General features: G+C 36.2%; 2 protein-coding genes across 2 annotated transcripts; one reads left to right on the plus strand and one right to left on the minus strand.

Annotated features, from left to right (window-relative positions):
* The first annotated feature begins 463 nt into the window (after positions 1 to 463).
* Positions 464 to 12,475, plus strand: LOC132627279 (uncharacterized). The gene is made up of 9 exons (XM_060342529.1): positions 464 to 773; positions 1,122 to 1,187; positions 8,845 to 8,925; positions 9,052 to 9,105; positions 9,189 to 9,257; positions 10,977 to 11,039; positions 11,551 to 11,633; positions 11,719 to 11,784; positions 11,928 to 12,475. Exons 1-9 carry the CDS (start codon positions 528 to 530, stop codon positions 11,968 to 11,970), a joined length of 771 nt encoding a protein of 256 aa, XP_060198512.1. The 5' UTR covers positions 464 to 527; the 3' UTR covers positions 11,971 to 12,475.
* Positions 12,476 to 15,404: 2,929 nt separating this feature from the next.
* On the minus strand, positions 15,405 to 19,668 carry LOC132627280 (LRR receptor-like serine/threonine-protein kinase RGI1). The gene is made up of 2 exons (XM_060342530.1): positions 16,530 to 19,668; positions 15,405 to 16,019 (listed from the first exon to the last, which is right to left on the minus strand). Exons 1-2 carry the CDS (start codon positions 19,357 to 19,359, stop codon positions 15,580 to 15,582), a joined length of 3,270 nt encoding a protein of 1,089 aa, XP_060198513.1. The 5' UTR covers positions 19,360 to 19,668; the 3' UTR covers positions 15,405 to 15,579.
* Between the last annotated feature and the right edge of the window lie 1,325 nt (positions 19,669 to 20,993).

Raw genomic sequence — 20,993 nt, forward strand, 5'->3', positions numbered from 1 at the left:
ATTTTGCCAATCTAAAAAGACAAATTATGGCCCAAAGCTATTTTTGCACAAATTTCTTAAACATGGACAAAGTTAAACAAAGTCTGCTAGTTAAATCGAAATAATTGCACGGTTTATCCTTCAAATGGACTGGTCTTTAACTTTTGGCCTTCAAACGGATTAGTCTTTAATTTTTGCCTTTCAAAATAGAACTTATGCTTTGCGAGACATAAGTTCTTTAAGGGCGTGGGTATAACTTGTGGTTGTGGATATTATGATGCGTGATTTCGAAGGGAAAAAAATTTAAAGACCAGCCCATTTGAAGGCTAAAAATTAAAGATCAACATAAAATAGGAACAAATAAATCTTGTATCCTATTTGTGCAAACCTTCCCTCCAGTTAAGCTCCAACGTGAGACCCAAATTAAGTTCAAGCTTAATTGAGTTTCCTGGCCCAAAAAGAATTTCAACAACCAATATTGCACATCTGGATAAACGGTTTCTATAAACTTATTCGTGTGAAGTAGATATTTTCCGTTAGCGGAAACAATGGCAGTTATTCCAACTGTCACCGTGTTATCATCAATCAGCACACGCTTACTGTCCATCCCGCGCACGTTAGCCACAACTGCTATAGCTTCATCTTCTTCTCTCTCCTCTCTCTGCTACTTGAACAAGGGTAGTTATCCTCTGCAACGCTGGACTACTATTCTACCGGCGAGGAAGCTCCTGATACGAGCAGCAAGAACAGAGTCCAAAGGCGTCTCTGTTGGCTTTAGACCTCCCAATTTTCAGGTCCTTTTTCTAAAAAAAAATATACTCTCTCTGTCCATTTTTATTCATCCAGTTTAGAAAATCAAGAGATAATTTATCTGTTTTACCCTCACTATTAACTCTTAACTTGGAAACTTCAATTAATTGTTTGTGGTTACACAACTCTTAAAATATTTTTGATTAATTTCAATCACTCAGTAGTAGTAATAATTAGGGGTGATATAATAAATTGTTACTCTATTTATGGCTCACTTCTTACATGACAAGTAAAAATGGAGGGAGGGAGTATTTTTTTTTTTTAAGTACTGTTGTTTGGTAATTTATGTTTGAATACAAAGAATTTTTTTACTAATGACAGTAATGTTTCAGCTTACGGAGCCGCTCACTGGAAAAGTTTGGAAGCTTGAGGATTTTGAAGCATATCCTGCATTGCTGGTAAAAACTACAATATTATTACTATGATTTTCCTGAAATGATTCAATGTGTACTGTTATTATTGTTATTATCATTGCTGTGAGACAGATTCATGATTTAGTGCAATCAGGGTGGGGGTTCCTGGGAACGCAGTAACTTTTTGTATAGACTCATATTTGTATTGAGAAATCCAGTAAATATATAAGTATTAGTAGTTGGGAACCCAGTTGCAAAGTCATCTGTTGGTCACGTGACAGAGATTGCACCTGTTAAGCTCGGGCGCCCTCCTTCACGAGGGATCGATTCCCCTCTGTGGCACTTATATTGTCTCTTTTTTACCATTGATAGTACAGAAAAGGCTCAAATATGTCATCGAACTATCGGAAATGACTCATTTATGTCACTCATCAATAGTTGGCTCATTTATGCCATCGCTCGTTGCCAAAATGACTCATCCATGCAATTTGTCATTAACACCGATTTTATAATACCATATATGACACGTGGCCTCCAATTAGAGGTCTACGTCGTTTAATTAAACAGCCCAATTTTAAATCCCAAATTAATAAAACATCCGACCCATACACCCTACTCACCCACAACCATAATCTAGTTGGAGGCCACGTGTCATATCTGGTATTGTAAAAACCGGTGTTAATGAAAAATAGCGTGGATGAGTTATTTTGGTAACGGGCGATGGCATAAATGAGTCAAACTATTGACGAGTGACATAAATGAGTCATTTTCTATAGTTCGATGGCATAAATGAGTCAAACTATTGATGAGTGGCATAAATGAGTCATTTCCGATAGTTCGATGACATATTTAAGCCTTTTCCGTTGATAGTATAAGAATCATTAGTTGGGTACCCAGTAACAAAGTTATCTACTGGTCACTTTTTAAGCTACACTTATTTTGTCTCTTTTTTGTTTTAACAAAAAAAAAATAAAAAATTGAGATCGTTGGAACCCATAAACTTCAAATTCTGAATTTGCCTCTAAGTGCAATCAAATGTATACATACATAGTCTATAATTTTTCAGAAATTTACATGGTGCGAATAGAAAGCAGTAGATTCGGTTAAGCGCACTGTGCGGAACTGAATCGTCATCTATCCCTACTCCTGTCCCACTTCTTTAAGTGGATTAATTTGACTTTTCTGATAAAATTTGAAATTTCTAGAGTGATGTATGACCTCAATTCTTCCAAGCCCAAGAAAAAAATTAGTCTTTGATAGACTAGGATGGAGTCAATTTTGAATAATCAAATCCAAAAGGCTAAGTTAAGTAATAAGTTATAATTTAAAATTGAATGCAGTTACTGTCTATAGTTCGATGGCATAAATGAGTCAAACTATTGATGAGTGGCATAAATGAGTCATTTCCGATAGTTCGATGACATATTTAAGCCTTTTCCGTTGATAGTATAAGAATCATTAGTTGGGGACCCAGTAACAAAGTTATCTACTGGTCACTTTTTAAGCTACACTTATTTTGTCTCTTTTTTGTTTTAACAAAAAAAAAATAAAAAATTGAGATCGTTGGAACCCATAAACTTCAAATTCTGAATTTGCCTCTAAGTGCAATCAAATGTATACATACATAGTCTATAATTTTTCAGAAATTTACATGGTGCGAATAGAAAGCAGTAGATTCGGTTAAGCGCACTGTGCGGAACTGAATCGTCATCTATCCCTACTCCTGTCCCACTTCTTTAAGTGGATTAATTTGACTTTTCTGATAAAATTTGAAATTTCTAGAGTGATGTATGACCTCAATTCTTCCAAGCCCAAGAAAAAAATTATAGTCTTTGATAGACTAGGATGGAGTCAATTTTGAATAATCAAATCCAAAAGGCTAAGTTAAGTAATAAGTTATAATTTAAAATTGAATGCAGTTACTGTTATCCCTTTATTCAAATTATATTTACTGAAAAACAGAAAACGTTTTAGTTTCGAGCCCACAAAATTGTGTTTCCTTAAGGAATTTAATCCCCTCACAATTGCCCAAGGATTGGATTAATTCCTCACAGGATAGAATGAAACTCTATTCTGCAATACTAGCAATCGAGATTGCAGAACTTCAGCGAACTCAATAAACGACAGTAAATCACACGACACTTACTTTTCTCTTTGAAAAACAATGCATAGAAGAGGAGATGAAGAAGATTAATTTCAGAGAGTAGTTGCGTGACATTAGTGTGTGAAATGAGGCGAAACCTCTGAAATTTTTTATGGCCAACTGTTGGAGTCTCAACAAGTGCGAAAATGCCTATTGGCAAGAGCGGTTGGGAAATTTGTTACCGTTTGAGAATTATTTTTTACCGTGAATTTAAGTTTAAATTTTTCGCGGAAAAAAATAAATAATCAGAAATGGAATATTAAATAACAGAAAATGGAAATAAATTCGGTCCAAAAAATATATCAATCAAATCATTTGATCAAATCCAAATCTAAATCCGAAGTCGAGCCGAGGGACGACGCAAGGGAATACTCTCTTCAACTCTTTAAGAGCTAGAAGAAGTGATTCTATATATAAGCACATAAGAAGTGTTTACCCCCACCAATGAGGTACAAAGTGCCTCTGCTAAAATGAAATTTGTTTGAATTTCATTTCTCTCCATTTTATTTCCCACCATTTATGAATTCACACTTCATCTTTAAAGCCCAACACTTGAAGTCTTTAAAGCCCAACAATCCCCCACATGAATGGGGAATGACTATATTATGAAAACATGCATGAAAATACTGTGTGATTTACAAGAAACAATTAATTGCATCTGGGTAAGAAACTTAAGGTATTTAATTTACACATTTCTGTTTCATCTTATATTATGTTTTGGTTGGAGATTAAAATCTTCGGATTTTCTACTCCGTTAATTTACTCGATGTGAAGATATAAATACTTGCTCAGGGTAATAAGTTTTTGCATTCGGTTTGAAGAATATAAAAACATAACGTCATCGATTTATTAATTCTATTTCTGTTGTACCAAACAAAGTGGGAGAAACAACGCCACTGTGAATGCTAATGGTTCTGGTGCAACAAATGTTGCCTCGTCCAGCAGCACTACTCCAGCAAGCAATTCCAGTGGCAGAAAAGCCCGAAAAATTTTCCGGCATTGACTTTCAGCACTGGCAGCAAAAGATGTTTTTCTACTTGATCACCTTCAGTTTGCAGAAGTTTATTACTGAGGATGTTCCAGTCCTGTCAGATGATACTCCTAACAACGAGCGCTTTGTGGTGACAGAGGCGTGGAAACATTCTAACTTTCTTTGCAAAAATTATATTTTGAATGGTTTGGAAGATGGTATCTATAATGTTTATAGCGTCTTTAAATTTTCTAAAGAGTTATGAAATGCTTTGGACAAGAAATACAAGACCGAAGACGCTGGACTGAAGAAATTTGTTGCTGCCAAATTTCTGAAATTTAAAATGACTGACAGCAAATCTGTCATGTCGTAGGTCCAGAAATTACAAGTTATTATTCACGATCTCTTTGCAGAAGGAATGAGAATTAACAAAGTTTTTCAAGTTGCCTCCTTTGTGGAGGGACTTTAAAAACTACTCGAAGCATAAAAGCAAGGAGATAAAGTTGGAAGATCTAATTGTTCGTCTCAGAATTGAAGAGTACAACAGATCTGCAGAAAAGAAAGCGAATGAAAAACCAGCAATAATGGGAGGGAGTATTGTTGAAAATGCTCTAACAAATTTGAAGAAAAGGAAAAGCGCTTCTGGACTAAAAAATCTTCCAAGTAAGAAGAAGTTCAAACAAAATTGCTACAACTATGGCAAGTTTGGACACGTGTCTACAAAATGCTGTCAGAGGCGGATCTAAGATTTAAACTCTAGGGGTTCAATCTTTTAATTTTTTAGCATTGAGCCATTATATGTCTAAAGTTATGGGTTCATATCTATTATTTATTATAATTTTAGTAAATTTTTACACATAAATTTGTACCCCGCATTGAAAGTTTGGGGTTCAATTGAACCCTAGTTAATGTGCTGCATCCGCCTCTGAATGCTGTGCTCTAAAGAAAGATAAAGATAAGAAGAAGGGTCAAGCAAACATGACAGAAATTAATGAAGACGTGGACAACTTATGTGTCATGCTTTCAGAATGCAACTTGGTAGCTAATCCAAGAGAATGGTGGATAGATTCTGGTGCCACCCACCATGTGTGCTAACAAGGAGTTGTTTGCTTCTTATGCTGCAGATGGACCTGAAGAGACAATTTTCATGGCAAATTCTGCTATTGCAAAAATAGAAGGAACAGTCAAGATTGCTTTGACATCAGGCAAGATTGTGACTCTAAACAATGTCCTTCATGTTCCTGAACTGCGGAAGAATTTAGTATCAACATCACTTCTAGTCAAAAACGGATTCAAGTGTGTTTTTGTTTCCGACAAGGTTGTAGTTTGCAAAAATGAGATATATGCAGGATAGGGTTACCTTACTGAGGGCCTTTTCAAACTCAATGCAATTGCAGTTGATATGAATAAAAATTCTATTTCTTCTTACTTACTTGAGTCAAATAATTTATAGCATGTACGTTTGGGAATGTTAATTATAAACTTTGCGAAAAATGATTAACTTGGAAGTATTGCCTAGATTTGAATGCAATAATTCGAAATGTCAAGTATGTGCGGAATCTAAGTATGCTAAGCATCCTTATAAGTCTATTGAAAGGAATTCCGACCCTTTTAAACTTAATTCATACGGATATTTGTGATATGAAGTCAATACCATCTCGCGGTGGTAAAAAAGTATTTCATAACTTTTATTGACTACTCGATATTGCTATGTTTATTTACTTAATAGCAAAGATGAATCTATTAACGCATTTAGGCGATACAAACATGAAGTTAAAACACAACTTAACAAGAAAATCAAAATGATTAGAAGTAATAGGGGTGGCGAATATGAATCTACTTCTGATGATAAAAAAAAATACACTTGAATCCGTTTTTGATTAAAAGTGATGTTGAGAATAAATTCTTCCGCAGTTCAGGAACATGAAGGACATTGCTGAGAGTCACAATCTTGCCCGATGTCATCTTTAAAGCAATCTTGCACATTCCTTCTATTTTTGCAGTAGCAGAATTTGGCATGAAATTTGTCTCGTTGGGTCCAGCTGCAGCATAAGAAGCAAACAACTCCTTGTTAGCACACACATGGCGGGTGGCACTAGAATCTATCCACCATTCTCTTGGATTAGCTACCAAGTTGCATTCGGAAAGCATGGCACATAAGTTGTCCACGTCTTCATTCATTTCTGCCATTTTACTTGACCCTTCTTCTTATTTTTATCTTTCTTTGGAGTATTCTGTAGACACGTGGCCAAACTTGCCATAGCTTTAGCGATTTCCTTTGAACTTCTTCTTACTTGGAAGATTTTTCGGTCCAGAATCCCTTTTCCTTTTCTTCGAATTTGTTGGAGCAGTTTCAACAATATTCGCTCCCATTATTGCTGACTTTCCATTCGCTTTCTTTTCTGCAGATTTGTTGTCCTCTTCAATTCTGAGATGAACAATTAGATATTCCAACTTTGCATTTATTCTTCAAGTAGTCTTTAAAGTCCCTCCACAAAGGAGGCAACTTGAAAAATTCGTTAATTATCATTTCTTTTGCAAGGAGATTGTGAAAAACAACTTGTAATTTCTGGACCTGCGACATGACAGATTTGTTGTCAAATCATTTTAAATTCCAGAAATTTGGTAGCAACAAATTTCTTTAGTCCAGTGCCTTCGGTCTTGTATTTCTTGTCCAAAGCGTTTCATAACTCTTTGGAAGATTTACGGACGCTATAAACATTATACAGACCGTCTTCCAAACCATTCAAAATATAATTTTTGCAAAGAAAGTCAGAATGTTTCCACGCCTCCGTCACCACAAAGCGCTTGTTGTCAGGAGTATCATATGATAGGACTGGAACATCCTCACTAATAAACTTTTGCCGACTGAGGGTGGTCAAGTAGAAAAACATTTTTTGCTACCAGCACTTAAAGTCAATGCCGGTAAACTTTCTAGGCTTTTCTGCCACTGGTATTGCAGGCGGCGGAGTAGTGCGGCTGGACGAGGCAATAGGCGTTGCACTAGAACCATTATCATTCACAGTAGCAGTTGGCCCTCCCATTTCTGTTCGGTAAAACACAAACAAAATTAATAAATCAATGACATTTTTATATTCTTCAAACTGAATACAAAAAGTTATTACCTCGAGGAAGTTTTTATATCTTCAAATCGAGTAAATTAACAAAGTTGAAAATCCGAAGATTTTAATCTCCAACCAAAACAGAATATAAGATGAAATAGAAATACGTAAATTAAATTCCTTAAGTTTCTTACCTAGATGCGATTAATTCTTTCTTGTAAATCACACATTTTTTTCATGCATGTTTTTATAATATAGTCATTCCCCATTCATGTGGGGGATTGTTGGGCTTTAAAGATGAAGTGTGAATTTGGAATGGTGGGAAATAAAATGGAGGGAAATGAAATTCAAATAAATTTTATTTTAGCAAAGGCAGTTTGTCCCTTATTGGTGGGGGAAAGCACTTTTTATGTGCTTATACATAGAATCACTTCTTCTAGCTCTGAAAGAGTTGATAAGAGAGTCTCTCCTTGCGCCGTTGTCATCGCTCGGCTCGGATTTGGATTTGGTCAAATCCATTTCCCGATGATCTGCCAATTAGTCACAGCTTGCTTCAGGTTCCCATGATTTACCTAATGCATACCGTCCATACTAAAAAACGCCCACCATGTCAGCCAAATGTATTTACAGTGTGGTAAAAACTGATTCTGCATGTTCCTTTAAGAGAAAGAAAGGTACATGCTACGTATAAATCTCTTCTTCTGTAAGTTTTCCCTAGTCAAGCATCCCTCATGTAGGGCTGTCCATCCGATGCATGCCACTGTAGTTGGGAATTTATTCTCAAGATAATCTTCCGTTGCCAATCTACAGTCTCTCCTTGCCCCTTCTGTCAATAAGTAGTGACAGCCTGACTTCACATAGTATTTTCCGTCCTCTTTCACTTTCCATAAAAGAGAAGCTTTTGAGGTTCGTCCAGGTTTACTCCCAGTATCCCAATACTGAGTTCACTCCAGGTTTTCATGTGGGATATACATGCTGCACATTAATTGATGGTTACTCCTTTGACTTTAGTGTGATGCATGTATTGGGTGTTCTCGAACAATTGACGTTACCATTAATGTCTATTTGGGTGAGCTTGTCTCTTGACCTTTTTCCATGGGTGAATGTACAGGGTTCTGCCGGACCTAGTAGCTTTGACATAAACCTTGTATTTGTCTCTAATGTACAAATTATTAATTTAATACCCATAAGTAACTCAAAAAGGGCTAGAATCCCAAACTCATGAGCTTGAAATCTTGGATCTTCATCATTTATTTCTTGTGGTTGTCTTTTAACGGTCGTCAACATGTACCTTGAAAACAATTCTGTAGGCCATAAAAACCATTCTTATTTGTCCTTAACCCATGAATATTTTTGTTAGCCACAAAATCTAAAGTTATGCCCGCACAAGGTTTTAACTGAAAATTAGAAGCTTTATTGTGTAAGAGCCAAACGTTGAAAAAAGAATCAAAGAATCATGAGTTTTCTTTCCCTCTTCTTTATTAACTTGTCTTTACTGTGATTCATCTCTAATAATTTAATTTGCAGGTTATGTTCATCTGCAACCATTGTCCATTTGTCATACATTTGAAGAAGGATATTGTTAAACTCTCAAATTTCTACATGAAGGTAGGCAGAAAGCTGATTCCATTTCCCTTCATTTCTAATTTCACGCATTACATGCTCTCTCTGCTTTCTGTCAGCTCAGTTGTTGAAAAGAACAGAATAACATCAAGAAGTTCATATTTGCTGCAGAAAGGGCTTGCGGTGGTAGCAATATCTTCAAACTCTGTAGTTACACATCCACAGGTTCAGATACTTTATAACTTATAATCTCTTGATTTTGTGAGACCATTATGTACTTTTGTTGTGAGTTTCTCCATCTTTCACAGGATGGACCTGAATTCATGGCTGATGATGCGAAGCTCTTTAGATATCCTTTCCCTTATCTTTATGATGAGGTGTGCTTCTATAACGAGTTCTTGATGATAATTTTCAATTTAATTGCTTTGGTTGGATTACTCTCTGATTACTCTTGCACTGCGTAGTCACGTGTGGTATCTTTTCTGATGCATTTTTCTGTTTGTGATGCTGTTCTCTCTTAGGTTATTCTTTGTATAGATCACGTTCACTTTTTTCCCCATTTCCTTTTTCATTTTCTATGAAAATATTTTGGTCGCTCGATATAAGTGTCTGGTTCAGTTCCCTTGCCAATATAGCTTACTGTTTCCTATGTTGATGAGGATCCTGGTGAGACTTAGGCAATTCCCAAAAATATAGAACTATTTAACAGAAACTTACATTATTTTTTAGAGCATTGAGTAGGGAAAAGTATGAATGAAGCTGCTGCTGAGGTATGCCTCACCTTGAGCCTCTTAATCTACTGCTGTTTTAACTTTTAACTACTCATATTGGTTAGGTCAACCCTGACAAGAACAGGAGGACTAGGTAATTGCTTGTCACCTTGTTGGGGCCCTACTAATTCAGCTCTTGGGTTAATAAAAAGCGTTCAGTGGTGGTGGAAAATTATATTCTGATAATGCATATGTTAAACAAAGAAACCAACTTTTAAAATTCTGCTACAAATGGTAGGCTCTCAATAAAAACTGTCATACGCCTTTGCAGACGTCCAGTTTAATTCAGCTCTAGATTTGCTGTTGTCTCTTGACGATTGGCAGAAAGAAAAGCATCCAAATCAACTATTTAAGCCTAAACAATGAGGGAGATTGTCTTCTTTGGGCAGATTGCGAGGAACTTTAAGAGTAATTTGTGCGAGCTTAACATCAGTTTTTTTTTTCTTTTTTTCTATAAATTTTTTACCCCAATGTTGGAGGATCTATAGTGTTTCCACACTTCCCCTCCAGGGTGACTCGAACCCTGGACCTACCGGTCGTGGGTGGAAGTGCTAGCTTAACATCAGATTGTTCAACACTCAGGATATGCTTATGAAAGTAAAACATATAGTTTCTGGTTATCCCATAAAAAATGATTATATTGTCTACTTGTTTAACTAGTTAATTTTAACATTCGAAGCACTCACACTTGAGACTAGTATGTACTAAATTTCCATTTTCAAGTAACCATATGACATAATTAGTTAATTTAAATCTAGTCAAGAGATAGTATTTGTAAAGAAACATAAATGTGAAAGTATAATGACTAATATGCCAATGAATAAAGTAAGAAAGCAATCATACCGAAAGGCGTATCCAGGGTTTGACTTTGATGGTTTCAACCTTTAGGTTCTTAACTTGAACCCTTACACTTTTAGAACTATCAAATATTAATATCTGTTGAAATTTTAGTGATCTTCTTATATATATCTATGTGCCATGCGAAAATGTTGGATTCAGTTGAAACAAGTGATTGTATGCTACATGCGCTTCTTCCACTTCCTCTTTGGACTACTTGTTCTCTCATGAGGCTGCAATTAGGTAAAGTTGTAGACTATGCGGTCGAAGTACAATTGTAGAGTTGTTATGTTTGGCAAGAAATCTTCCAAAATGCATTATATTTTTTTTACTCATGAACTGTTGTAAAAAGATGTGGTGTGCACTACACTACATGATATGCATGCAGTAATTTTATCGTCTGTTTGTTATGTTTTTATTTGAAATATTATAGATTCTGTGTTAGGTAGAACTTGTTCGAACTTCTTCAGCTTGGTGTTTTTCTTGTAGTCACAAGAAGTTGCACGAGATTTTGGGGCTGTTTGTACACCAGAATTTTTCCTGTTCAAAAAGGTAATGACTACCCGAGTTATATCTGAAAGCTTCAAGGACAGCGTGATACACTGCACCCCCGCTTTCAAATTTGCATGATTTTCTGCCCCTTGCTTCTTTCCCTAAAAATATGCATTATCCCCCTTGATTGAAATCCGCTCAACCACAATTCATTGGCTTTCTATCCTGGTTCTTACTGAGCGTTTTAGTGTTTCCTCTTATTTCTTTCATTCCAAGATGATAATACTAACATATTCTCAAGGCCAGGGGCGGAGGGTGAACCCCCTTCGGCAAAAAATTACACTGTTTATATATGGTTAAAATTATTTTTTATGTATATATATTAGACGTTGAACCCCTTTGGCTTCTTCGTGTGTTTACTTTTTCATATTTTGAACCCCCTTAGTGAAAATCCTGGCTCCGCCACTGCTCAAGGCCTCAATAAAGTATTCTCTAAAGATCTGTAAGTGATCTTACTTTTTTATTCATTTTGGAATTATTTACAGATTTGAAGAATTTCATTTTGTGTCAGGATGGCAGAAGGCCCTTTGAGCTAGTGTATCATGGACAATTTGATGATTCAAGGCCAAGTAACAATGTGCCTGTCACAGGAAGGTTAGCTACTTTGTCTTTTCAATTTTCCCTCAAGAATCTATTGTATTGTGAATTCCTAATGTAGCTATTATGACACACCCTATAGGGACTTAAGCCTAGCCATAGATTGTGTACTTAGTGGCCAGCCAGTTCCATCAACTCAAAAACCCAGGTATTCTTGTTCCCATTTGTGTTCCCCTTTGTTGTGTATTTCTTTTTTTCTGGTTTGAATAGTATTTCTGGTTTCCTTCACACCTTTGTTGTCAACTCAAGAATCTATTATTTGCTGAATTTATTTTTGTACTTTCTACTTAGCATTGGTTGCAGTATAAAATGGAGTCCAGGGAGGAAGCAGTAAGCACCATCTCAGCTGTCTATGAGGTTTTTCTCAGCAACACATTTAGGTGCAAGAGATTATCCACGTAGCGGCTGATGAGCATTGGAGTACTGGCACATTTGTGTTACTTTGCTATGCCTCTTCTAGCATAGTGAGTTGAGCTTCGAGCTCAAAGCTTTCATTAGGAGACTTGAGATTCTTTGATATGCTACTTATCACACTTCATGTATATATTACTTCCTTCGTATTTCCTAGCAAAGCTCAGCTTTTTACATTGTATGTGCTGTCCTTACTTATGAAAGGGTTGAAATACTAATTCTGTAAGATTTAATGCCAGATCGGGGAATATGTTCCGGAGGAGCCAAAAATAAAAGAAATTGTTGCCAAATGGAGCAATATGCTATCATGATTGGCAAAAATATGAGCCAGTTACTAATTTTTGTGCTCTTTGATACTGTAACGTGGAGTTCTGTTCCTCCTAGTGATTTGTAAATCATTGTATTTTATTCCTTCACCTTCACTTTCACTTTCTCTGCTTGTAATGCTCTAGTTTTTCTGGTAATCAATATAGATCCTTGTGTCTGCACGCCCTTATCCTATATTCTTTGTGCATATTTGTCTGTGCCTAGCCCTTTGTGCACTTGTCTGGGGTTTTGTCTAAAGCAAGCTCTGCTAGAGTGATTACTTCTGTGTAGCTTTTACTTTCTTCTTTCTGTTGTGTTGAAGCCAACTGTGTGGTCAACTTTCCTTCAACTTTTAACACGATATGAAGGGACACTTGATTGTTAGCATTCTGTCATTTAAACTTGACAGAGACCACAAAAGTGTTAAATATTGCTTTCATACTTTATGCTGATTGTCATGTTTAAAGTAGAATGTTAAAATAACTGTGGTTTATATCATCCAATTTCCCTTTCATTTGATGCCAGGGTATCAGAAATCTATCACAAAACCTGTAACTTTTACAACATATTTTATGCTGATTGTTATGTTTGAAGCAGATCTTCTTCCGTAGTTAGTTCAATTTTACATTTTAAAAAAATGAGGCAGCCCGGTGCACAAAGCATCCCTCGTTCACCCAAGTTCTGGGGAAGGGCTCTGTTGCAAGCATCAATGGTTGATTCTATGGCTCGGACCCGTGACCTATGTGACTAAATACTCGTATTATATGCTATGTGACTAAATACTCGTATTATACCCACTTATAATGCAGGCAATATGAGCTACCAGATTAAGCCTATGTCTTCTTGGGATATTTAAACGAGTGATCATGGTAAAGTTATGATATGTAAAAACAGTCACTTCCGCTGGAGGAGTTACTAAGCCATCAAATTCACCCTTTCTTTTTTCTTCTGATGAATAACCGAACACCAATTATTGTTGAAACCTTATTTTAAAAAAAATCTTCCCAGGTTTGCTTATACCTTCTGCAGCTACCACTGATAGATGAAGGCTTATCTCAGACCCTTGATTGACTTATCTTATTGCCGTTCAATCTGTAATGTGGTTTTACTTTTTGCACTACTTTTAAATCTAACACACTTGGCTTTTAGTGATCAACATAGATCTTTGTATCTGCACTCTTTTGTCCTTTCCTCTTTGAGCACGTTGGTTGTGTGACTTGTGTCTATCTTGCCTTGTAAGTTATATGTGCCTGTATGGGGTTGAAAGCAAATTGTGTACGGTTGATTACTTTTCTAGAGAATGAAAGCCAAATTTTTGGATAAACCACCGTCCAACTTTTAGTATGATAAGATGGATAACATGCTAGGGAAGATGCTTTACTGATTATAAAAAAAGGGCAGCCCGGTGCACTAAGCTCCCGCTTTACTGATTATATATATACAAAAGAAACCACAGAGTCTAATATATAGCTTTAATACTTTTTGCTAACAAGTCATGTTTAAAGTGGATTATCTGAAGTTATGGTTTATGTCATCCAAATTTACATTTTATGCTGATGCAGCAGTATCATGCATAAAGCACAAACCTAATTGTTGCTTTAGTACTTTATGCTGATTGTCATGTTTACATATCTTGGGAACTTGTGATTACAATCATGCGTAAGTTTCATTCTATGGTGATGTACCTTTATCTTGACTAAGTACTCATATGGTACTTGTTTTAATTGGATAGAGTGGTTTTCTGTCTTGGATGCTTATCAATATACAAGATTCTTGCCTATCTATTAGTGTATATATTAGAGGAGCTATCTAATTCCACTGTTGGTTTGTATTATTCAAAGTAACTACAGAAAAATGCTTCAAAATTCCTATGAAAATTGGAAAGTTCGTTTATATTTCTCCTTCACAATACTCAATAACATCTTTTAAGTGAGATTATATTCAAAGGTGATGGTAGAAAAACATTCGAAAGAATTATTCTCATTTTAGCAATGAGTAGTTACTGCTTGGAATAAGTAGAATCCTGATTTTAACAGAACATTTTGATTAATACCCTATGTTCTCATAAAGGTTATAGAAAGTTGATACATAATGTATGCTTTGAAGCTTGACGTATTACTGTAACCTACTTGTGGGCCTAAAAGGGTTTGATATCACATGGATAAAAAAGCAACGTACCTTTCAAGAACATGGTGAGCTGAATGCTTCTTCATCTTTTGTGAAAATGACTTGTAAAGAATATGGTAGGGAATGACGGTCCCTTCGTTTTTCCCATATTTTCATGTATCAGATTACATAGTGCCAACAAAGATCTTGTCACAAAGCTGCCTTTTTATCATCACCCCACAAACTACAAATGGGATTCAGTGTTACCAGTTTATCTGCAGGGCCCTATCTGGTTCTTAATCTTTAATCATCAAACATTTATGCTTCTCATTTAATCAATCATCACATATTAATATTGGTTTATTGTCATTTTAATGAGGATCCCTAATTATAGAGAAAGATTGTTCTTGTACTTTACCTCTCTTAATTTTCACTTCATCATTAAAAGCTAAATTAGCCTTTTTTCGGACATGTTAACAGGGGAGGAGCCACTCAGTAACTTTGACTCAAATCCTATATTTGTGTTAAAGAGTTTCATTTAATATATACAAATAATATCCAGAACCCAGTATGTAAAGAGAATTGTGGTCCAGAACTGATCATAAACTAAAAATCTTCGCTCCGCCTCAACATGTTAAGTCTAATCATCTGGGATATATTACCTTCTTTTCTTGCACTTATTTAATTGAATAGTTGTAGGGGCCATGTTTAAATATTTCTTCTAGGGTAGTTGCAGAAATTGGAAGGAAAATAAATGAGCCTTCTTCATTTAAACTAATAAGAAGAAAGCTTGTAGTGTAGAAGGTTGCTGTATTGTCTGTTTATTAAGTTTCTGCACACTTTTGAGAAAGCCAAATAATCATTAGAGTACTTGTCTAGACCGCCCTTCATCTCTCCCTTAACTGTATTAATTACATCCACGAGCAGTAAGGATAGATTTGAAAAAAAGAAAAACAATAAAGGACTTTTTGTTTTGAAACAAATTTAGTTTGACACTATATTTGGGACCGGAGAGGGTAATGTTCTTATTTTGAAATGACTATTGATGCACATTGATAATCTATACATCCTTATTAGTTACTTGAAAGAATGAACTAGTTAGAATTAGACAGAGGCTGAGTTAACTAGAGTAACTGAGGGGAGGTGATCTGATGAGAGGTTGAGATGAACCAGAGAAACTAGGACAATTAACTGCTTCTTTAGGATCTCGATTAGGCTTCTCGAAATCTTCATTTTCGTGCCTAATTTCTGTTAGCATTGCTGCTACATCCTTCATTGTTGGTCTTTCATCGGCACACGGGTTAACACAAAGTAGTGCCACCCCAAGAACTTGAAGCATCTCCTGAGTTTGTGTACCAGACCTTAAAAGTAATTGCTGATCAAGAATTGTTGTGAATTCTGTATGTTTTACTCTTAGCTCCTGATTGACCCAAGTGACAATGTGAGCACCTTCTGGTATGCGGGAATCAGTTGGTTCCATTCCTGTTAGGACCTCAAGAAGCACAATGCCATAGCTATACACATCACTCTTCTCAGTTATTCTTAGACTATATCCATATTCTGCAATTTAGGGCCAAAAAACACCAAATTCAGTAAATATACCCAATCTATACCCACAATATGTCTGTGCACAGCAAATTACGCGGGGTACAAGACTAATATAGAGATGTGTTTTTCAAAGCTAATATTCAAGAGTACTAGCATAATGCTATCCAAAATGTTGAGCACTTGATAAGTTTCTATCACTACTGAAAAAATAGGAATTAGCAAAAGACAAATTTTGTTGCTAAACAACAAAATCCGTAGTAAATTGCTGTTTAGCACCATTATAGTAAAGTTTCTATAATCCGTCCTATTTAGCAACAAATTATAAAAAATTCTCTTAGCTGCGAGCAATTTAGCAACAAATTTTAGAAAACTCTGCTAGCTACGAGCAATTTAGCGACGGATTAGCAACAACTTCTAGCTAATTGCATTTTTATTTTTTATTTTTTTGGTAGTGTGTTATATTGAGCTATTCAAATGTTTAGCCTCTTCAAGAGATTAATGATGTTCAGAAAATGTACTTACCAGGAGCTATATAGCCATAGGAACCAGCTATTATGGTGGAAGCTCTTGAAGTATCTGATGATGATGAGTTTAATAGCTTTGCAAGTCCAAAGTCAGCAAGAAAAGCTTCAGACTGTGGACCAACCAAGATGTTATTGGCTTTGATATCACGATGGACTATAGGAGGTATACAGTCATGGTGAAGATAAGCTAAACCTTGAGCTGCTCCTAGTATGATATTAAACCTAGCATCCCAATCCAGAAACACCCTCTTCTCATGGAGCAATCCCGCTAAACTCCCATTACTAATGTAATCAAACAACAACAATCTTGTTTTCCCATTATTACAACATCCCAGAAGCCTCACGATATTTTTATGCCTGATCGATCCCAGTGTTCTAACTTCCGCAGAAAAATAGTCCCTCTGTGGCACCTCACCGATTTTCTTAGCCAATAGTTTCTTCACCGCGATCACCTGTCCTGATGGAGTCTCAACGCGATAAACAAAGCTGGAGCAACCCTTTCCAACAATGTTAGATTCACTAAGTCTTGGCACTATGTCGTTCACAGAGAAGCTAAGCTTTCGGAATGGGGTGAATTCCCACTCCAAACCATTTTCTTCGTCGTCTTTCTGGCATATCTCTCCCTGATTAGCTCGGATAAAGATGGCAATAGAAGCTGTCAAAATTAGCATGGCCATGAAAATACTGAGTACAATAGCAATAGTGATCTTTCTTATGGATTTTTGGTGATCATTATCACCACTTAAGTGGCATGCAGTTGTGTTAGTGCAGAGTTCTTGATTACCAATAAAAATACTGGTAGGTAAACCCTGAAAAAATTTGGTGTTAGGAAGAATACCAGAAAAGTTATTGTATGAAACATTGAGATAAACAAGGTTATCAAGGTTACTAAGTACTCTAAGACTTCCAGTCAACATGTTATGGGATATATCCATGTTGGCGAGCTTGGAAAAGTTAGAGAAACTTTCAGGAACCGGTCCGGTCAGGAAATTACGACTTAAATTCAACAGAATATCTAGTCCTTGCAGGTGTCCAATCTCTTCGGGGATTAACCCCCCGAGTCTGTTGCTGCTTAAATCCAACAGCTGCAAATCCTGGCAGAATCCAAGCGATTTAGGAACCATTCCGCCTATGTTGTTTCCATTCAGTATGAGCTTGTTGAGTGATGTGAGTTTCCCTACATCTTCTGGAATGTTCCCTGATATTCTGTTCATGGAAAGGTCTAATACATTAAGACCAGTGAGGGACACAAAAGAGGAAGGAATTTTTCCTTGAAGTTTGTTTCCATGAAGATCAACCATTTCTAGCTGTGCACATTTGCCAATAGCTGGAGGGATTGATCCGGTGAATCGATTTTCTGACAATTCAAGAAAACTCAAACTCGGTAAACGCCCTATTTCCGGAGGAATTTGACCGTCTAACCTGTTTGATCCTAGGCGTAATCTGAATAAACTCGTGCAATTTCCAATATCAGGTGGAATTCCACCAGACAGAATGTTCGATATCAGCAGCAGCCTAGTCAAGTTTCCCAGATTGAATAAAGTTTTCGGGATGGACCCTGTGAGGAAATTATGAGAAAGATCCAATGACTGAAGTTTCGAACAATCAGCCAGCTTGTTCGGTATGCTCCCGTGCAGTTGATTCTGCCAAGCGAAAAACAGATTTAGCTCTTTTAGTTTCCCAATTGTAGGTGGAATCACACCTGAAAAGTTATTGTTGTCCAATTCAAGTTGCTTCAAGTTTGAAAAGTTGCCAATATAGTATGGGATTTCACCAGAAATGCTGTTATATGATAATAGAAGCTCCTCCAATGTGCCTAAATTTTCGAAAGAAGGAGGGATTTCTCCAGATAGATAGTTCAAAGAGAAATCAATCACTTTTAAACTTGAGCAGTTTCCAAGATTTCCTGGAATTTCCCCTCTCAGATTGTTCTGCCAAAGCAAAACCTTCTTAAGATTCTTTAACAGACCAAGTTCACTTGGTATTTCTCCTGAGATTTGATTTTCATAAACAAACAATTCCTCTAAAGCAGTACAGTTTCCGATTTCTGGAGGGATCTCACCGGTTAAATTAGCCGTGTAAACTGCAAGAGTCTTTAGCTTCTTCAGTTCACCTATACTGTGTGGAATCTGACCCGAAACACCGGTATCTGCAAGGCCCAAAATGACCAATTCCTTACAGCTTGATATCTGCATTGGGATTTCTCCTCGAATTCTAACGTTCCCACCAGCACGAAAGATCTCAAGACTCGTTAACTTTCCGATTTCTTCAGGTATTTTTCCAGAAAGCTGGTTGTCAAAGAGCTCAAGTTGTTGCAATTCATAGCAACTTCCTATCTCCTTTGGTATCTCACCTTGAAACAAATTCGAACTCAACGAAAGTTGCTTCAGTTCTGATAATCTTCCTATTTCAGGTGGAATATTTCCTGTTAGAGCATTGAAACTGAGATCTAAATATCTCAGAGACGACGACAAGTTTCCAATAGAAGATGGAATTTCACCAGTGAGGTTACAATTTGAGAGGACTAACACTTGTAGGAAGGGAAAAGAAAGAATTTGAGTTGGGAATATTGTGGGAAGATTAATGGACCTGATCTTGATAGCTGAAACAAAATTATTACTAGTGCATTGGATATAATCCCATTTGCATGGAGTTTCATGACTTGGATTCCATGAAGAGAAAGATGTAACAGAAGCAGAAGTGTTAAAAGTCGAAAGCCATGACAGTAAAGAAAGCCCTTCTTGATTTAAACCAGAAATAGAAGTGGGGAATAAAAAAGATATGTTCAGAAACAAGAAGAATAAGAAGACTGTTAGTTTGCTTGACATGATTGTGATAATGATGATGATAATGGTCTGTATGTACTAGTTCTACTGTGCTTTTATTTCAGCTTCATGTTGCCAAATGCACTGCAATGATTTCTTTATCATGGTTACTGGTGTTGGAAAGGCATCAGACTTCTATGTAAAAGAAAGGAAAAATAAATGGAATTTTCAGAAATCTTAATTGTCCTCCAAATATACCTGTCTTCAACTAAATTCATTGTCAAGATTGACACTTGACAGTGTAAGTGTAGGACAGGGTTGGCCAGAGGGGGTATTATTGCAGTGTTTGTTTGGAAGATTTTGTTTGTACAAATATACCTTCTGGCTGGTAAAGTCTAATATGTAATGTGATAAGTTCTTGTCTCCACACTTTTGCTATTACACCCTTCATTTCTTCATTTTTGTTGCCTCCCACCCTACCTTTTCTCTTCCCTAGTAATATCTCTTATCTCCTTATAAAGCCTAATGGTTGGAACTTTATCCTTTTATCTCAATTTCTTATAGTATATTTGTTGTATACAACAAGATTACTTCCTCCCCTATCAGATATTACTGGTCTTGACAAACTGAAGTTGTTTTCAAATATTTAAGGTTTAGAAAAATATATTAAGATGTTGCATAAAGAATTAAATTCGGATGGTTGAAATGGAACGTGGTATCGAGGTGTTATGTAATAGAAGGATGCTTAATAAATTGAAAAGTAAGTTACAATACATAGAATAATTATACGGCCAATAACGTTATCTGAGAGTGAATGGTGAACTGCAAAAGTCCGACACATCCGATGAGTATCGCAAAATGCGGATTTTAATATGGATTTGTGAGAATAAAAGACTAGACAAGTTTAGCAACAAACACATTCGTGAGAAGGTTCAAGTAGCACGCATCAAAGAAAAATAAGATAAGATTGCTTGAGATGGTATGGTCATCAATAGCCGGGTGCACTAGTTGGGAATGTGATTTTTTTGTGAGTTACGGTGTTAAAAGACGTTGAGGTAAATGCAAAGTCACCTGGAAAGAAATTATTTTGAAAGACATACAATTTTTCGGGTGCAGACTTAGCAAAAAATAGGACAAAATGAAAGAATAGGATCTATTAGGCGATACCTATTAGTTAAGAATATGTTTGTCGTGTTAGCACTTTACTTTACGTCCTATGCTTTTCTAGAAATTATTTAACCTTTAAGAGATTTGGACATTAGTAGAAAATATAAAGAACTTTTTTTTGGGGCATGAGATGAGTTTAAATGGAGTGACATGTCAGTGAGCATTCATATAATCGATCCTAACTTGTTTGAAATTGAGCATAGTAATTATTGTGTTACTATTTCAATTAAGTAACGGTGAAGATCTCATGTTCAATTTGTACGTTCAATTGAAAACCAAATAACGTTGCCGACTACTGCGAGACGTATTTGTCAATATCGAAGATCACAAACTCCAGCAAACAGTTGCTTTATCTTTTGACCCTTTCCTTTTTTGTGTCTTTTTCCTTAAGGCCCCCACTTTGGTGAGACAAGTGCTTAGCACAACTAATCCTCCATTAAAGGGGTTGAAAAGCCAAAAATCAGGATTATATCTTGAGTTGAAGTGTCTAGTTAGAAAAACCAATGAGAAGGACAAGTCACCACCATGAA

Source organism: Lycium barbarum, chromosome 2 (assembly GCF_019175385.1).
Source record: "Lycium barbarum isolate Lr01 chromosome 2, ASM1917538v2, whole genome shotgun sequence".
NCBI lineage: Eukaryota > Viridiplantae > Streptophyta > Magnoliopsida > Solanales > Solanaceae > Lycium > Lycium barbarum.

Bases quoted from the DNA above. Each gene is read 5' to 3' on its own strand.
- LOC132627279 (XM_060342529.1), top strand. From the start codon at position 528: ATGGCAGTTATTCCAACTGTCACCGTGTTATCATCAATCAGCACACGC. The intron at 1,188-8,844 runs GTAAAAACTACA...TTTAATTTGCAG, and splicing joins AAGCATATCCTGCATTGCTG to GTTATGTTCATCTGCAACCA. The intron at 9,258-10,976 runs GTGTGCTTCTAT...TTTTTCTTGTAG, and splicing joins TCCCTTATCTTTATGATGAG to TCACAAGAAGTTGCACGAGA.
- LOC132627280 (XM_060342530.1), bottom strand. From the start codon at position 19,359: ATGTCAAGCAAACTAACAGTCTTCTTATTCTTCTTGTTTCTGAACATA. The intron at 16,020-16,529 runs GTAAGTACATTT...CCTAAATTGCAG, and splicing joins CTATGGCTATATAGCTCCTG to AATATGGATATAGTCTAAGA.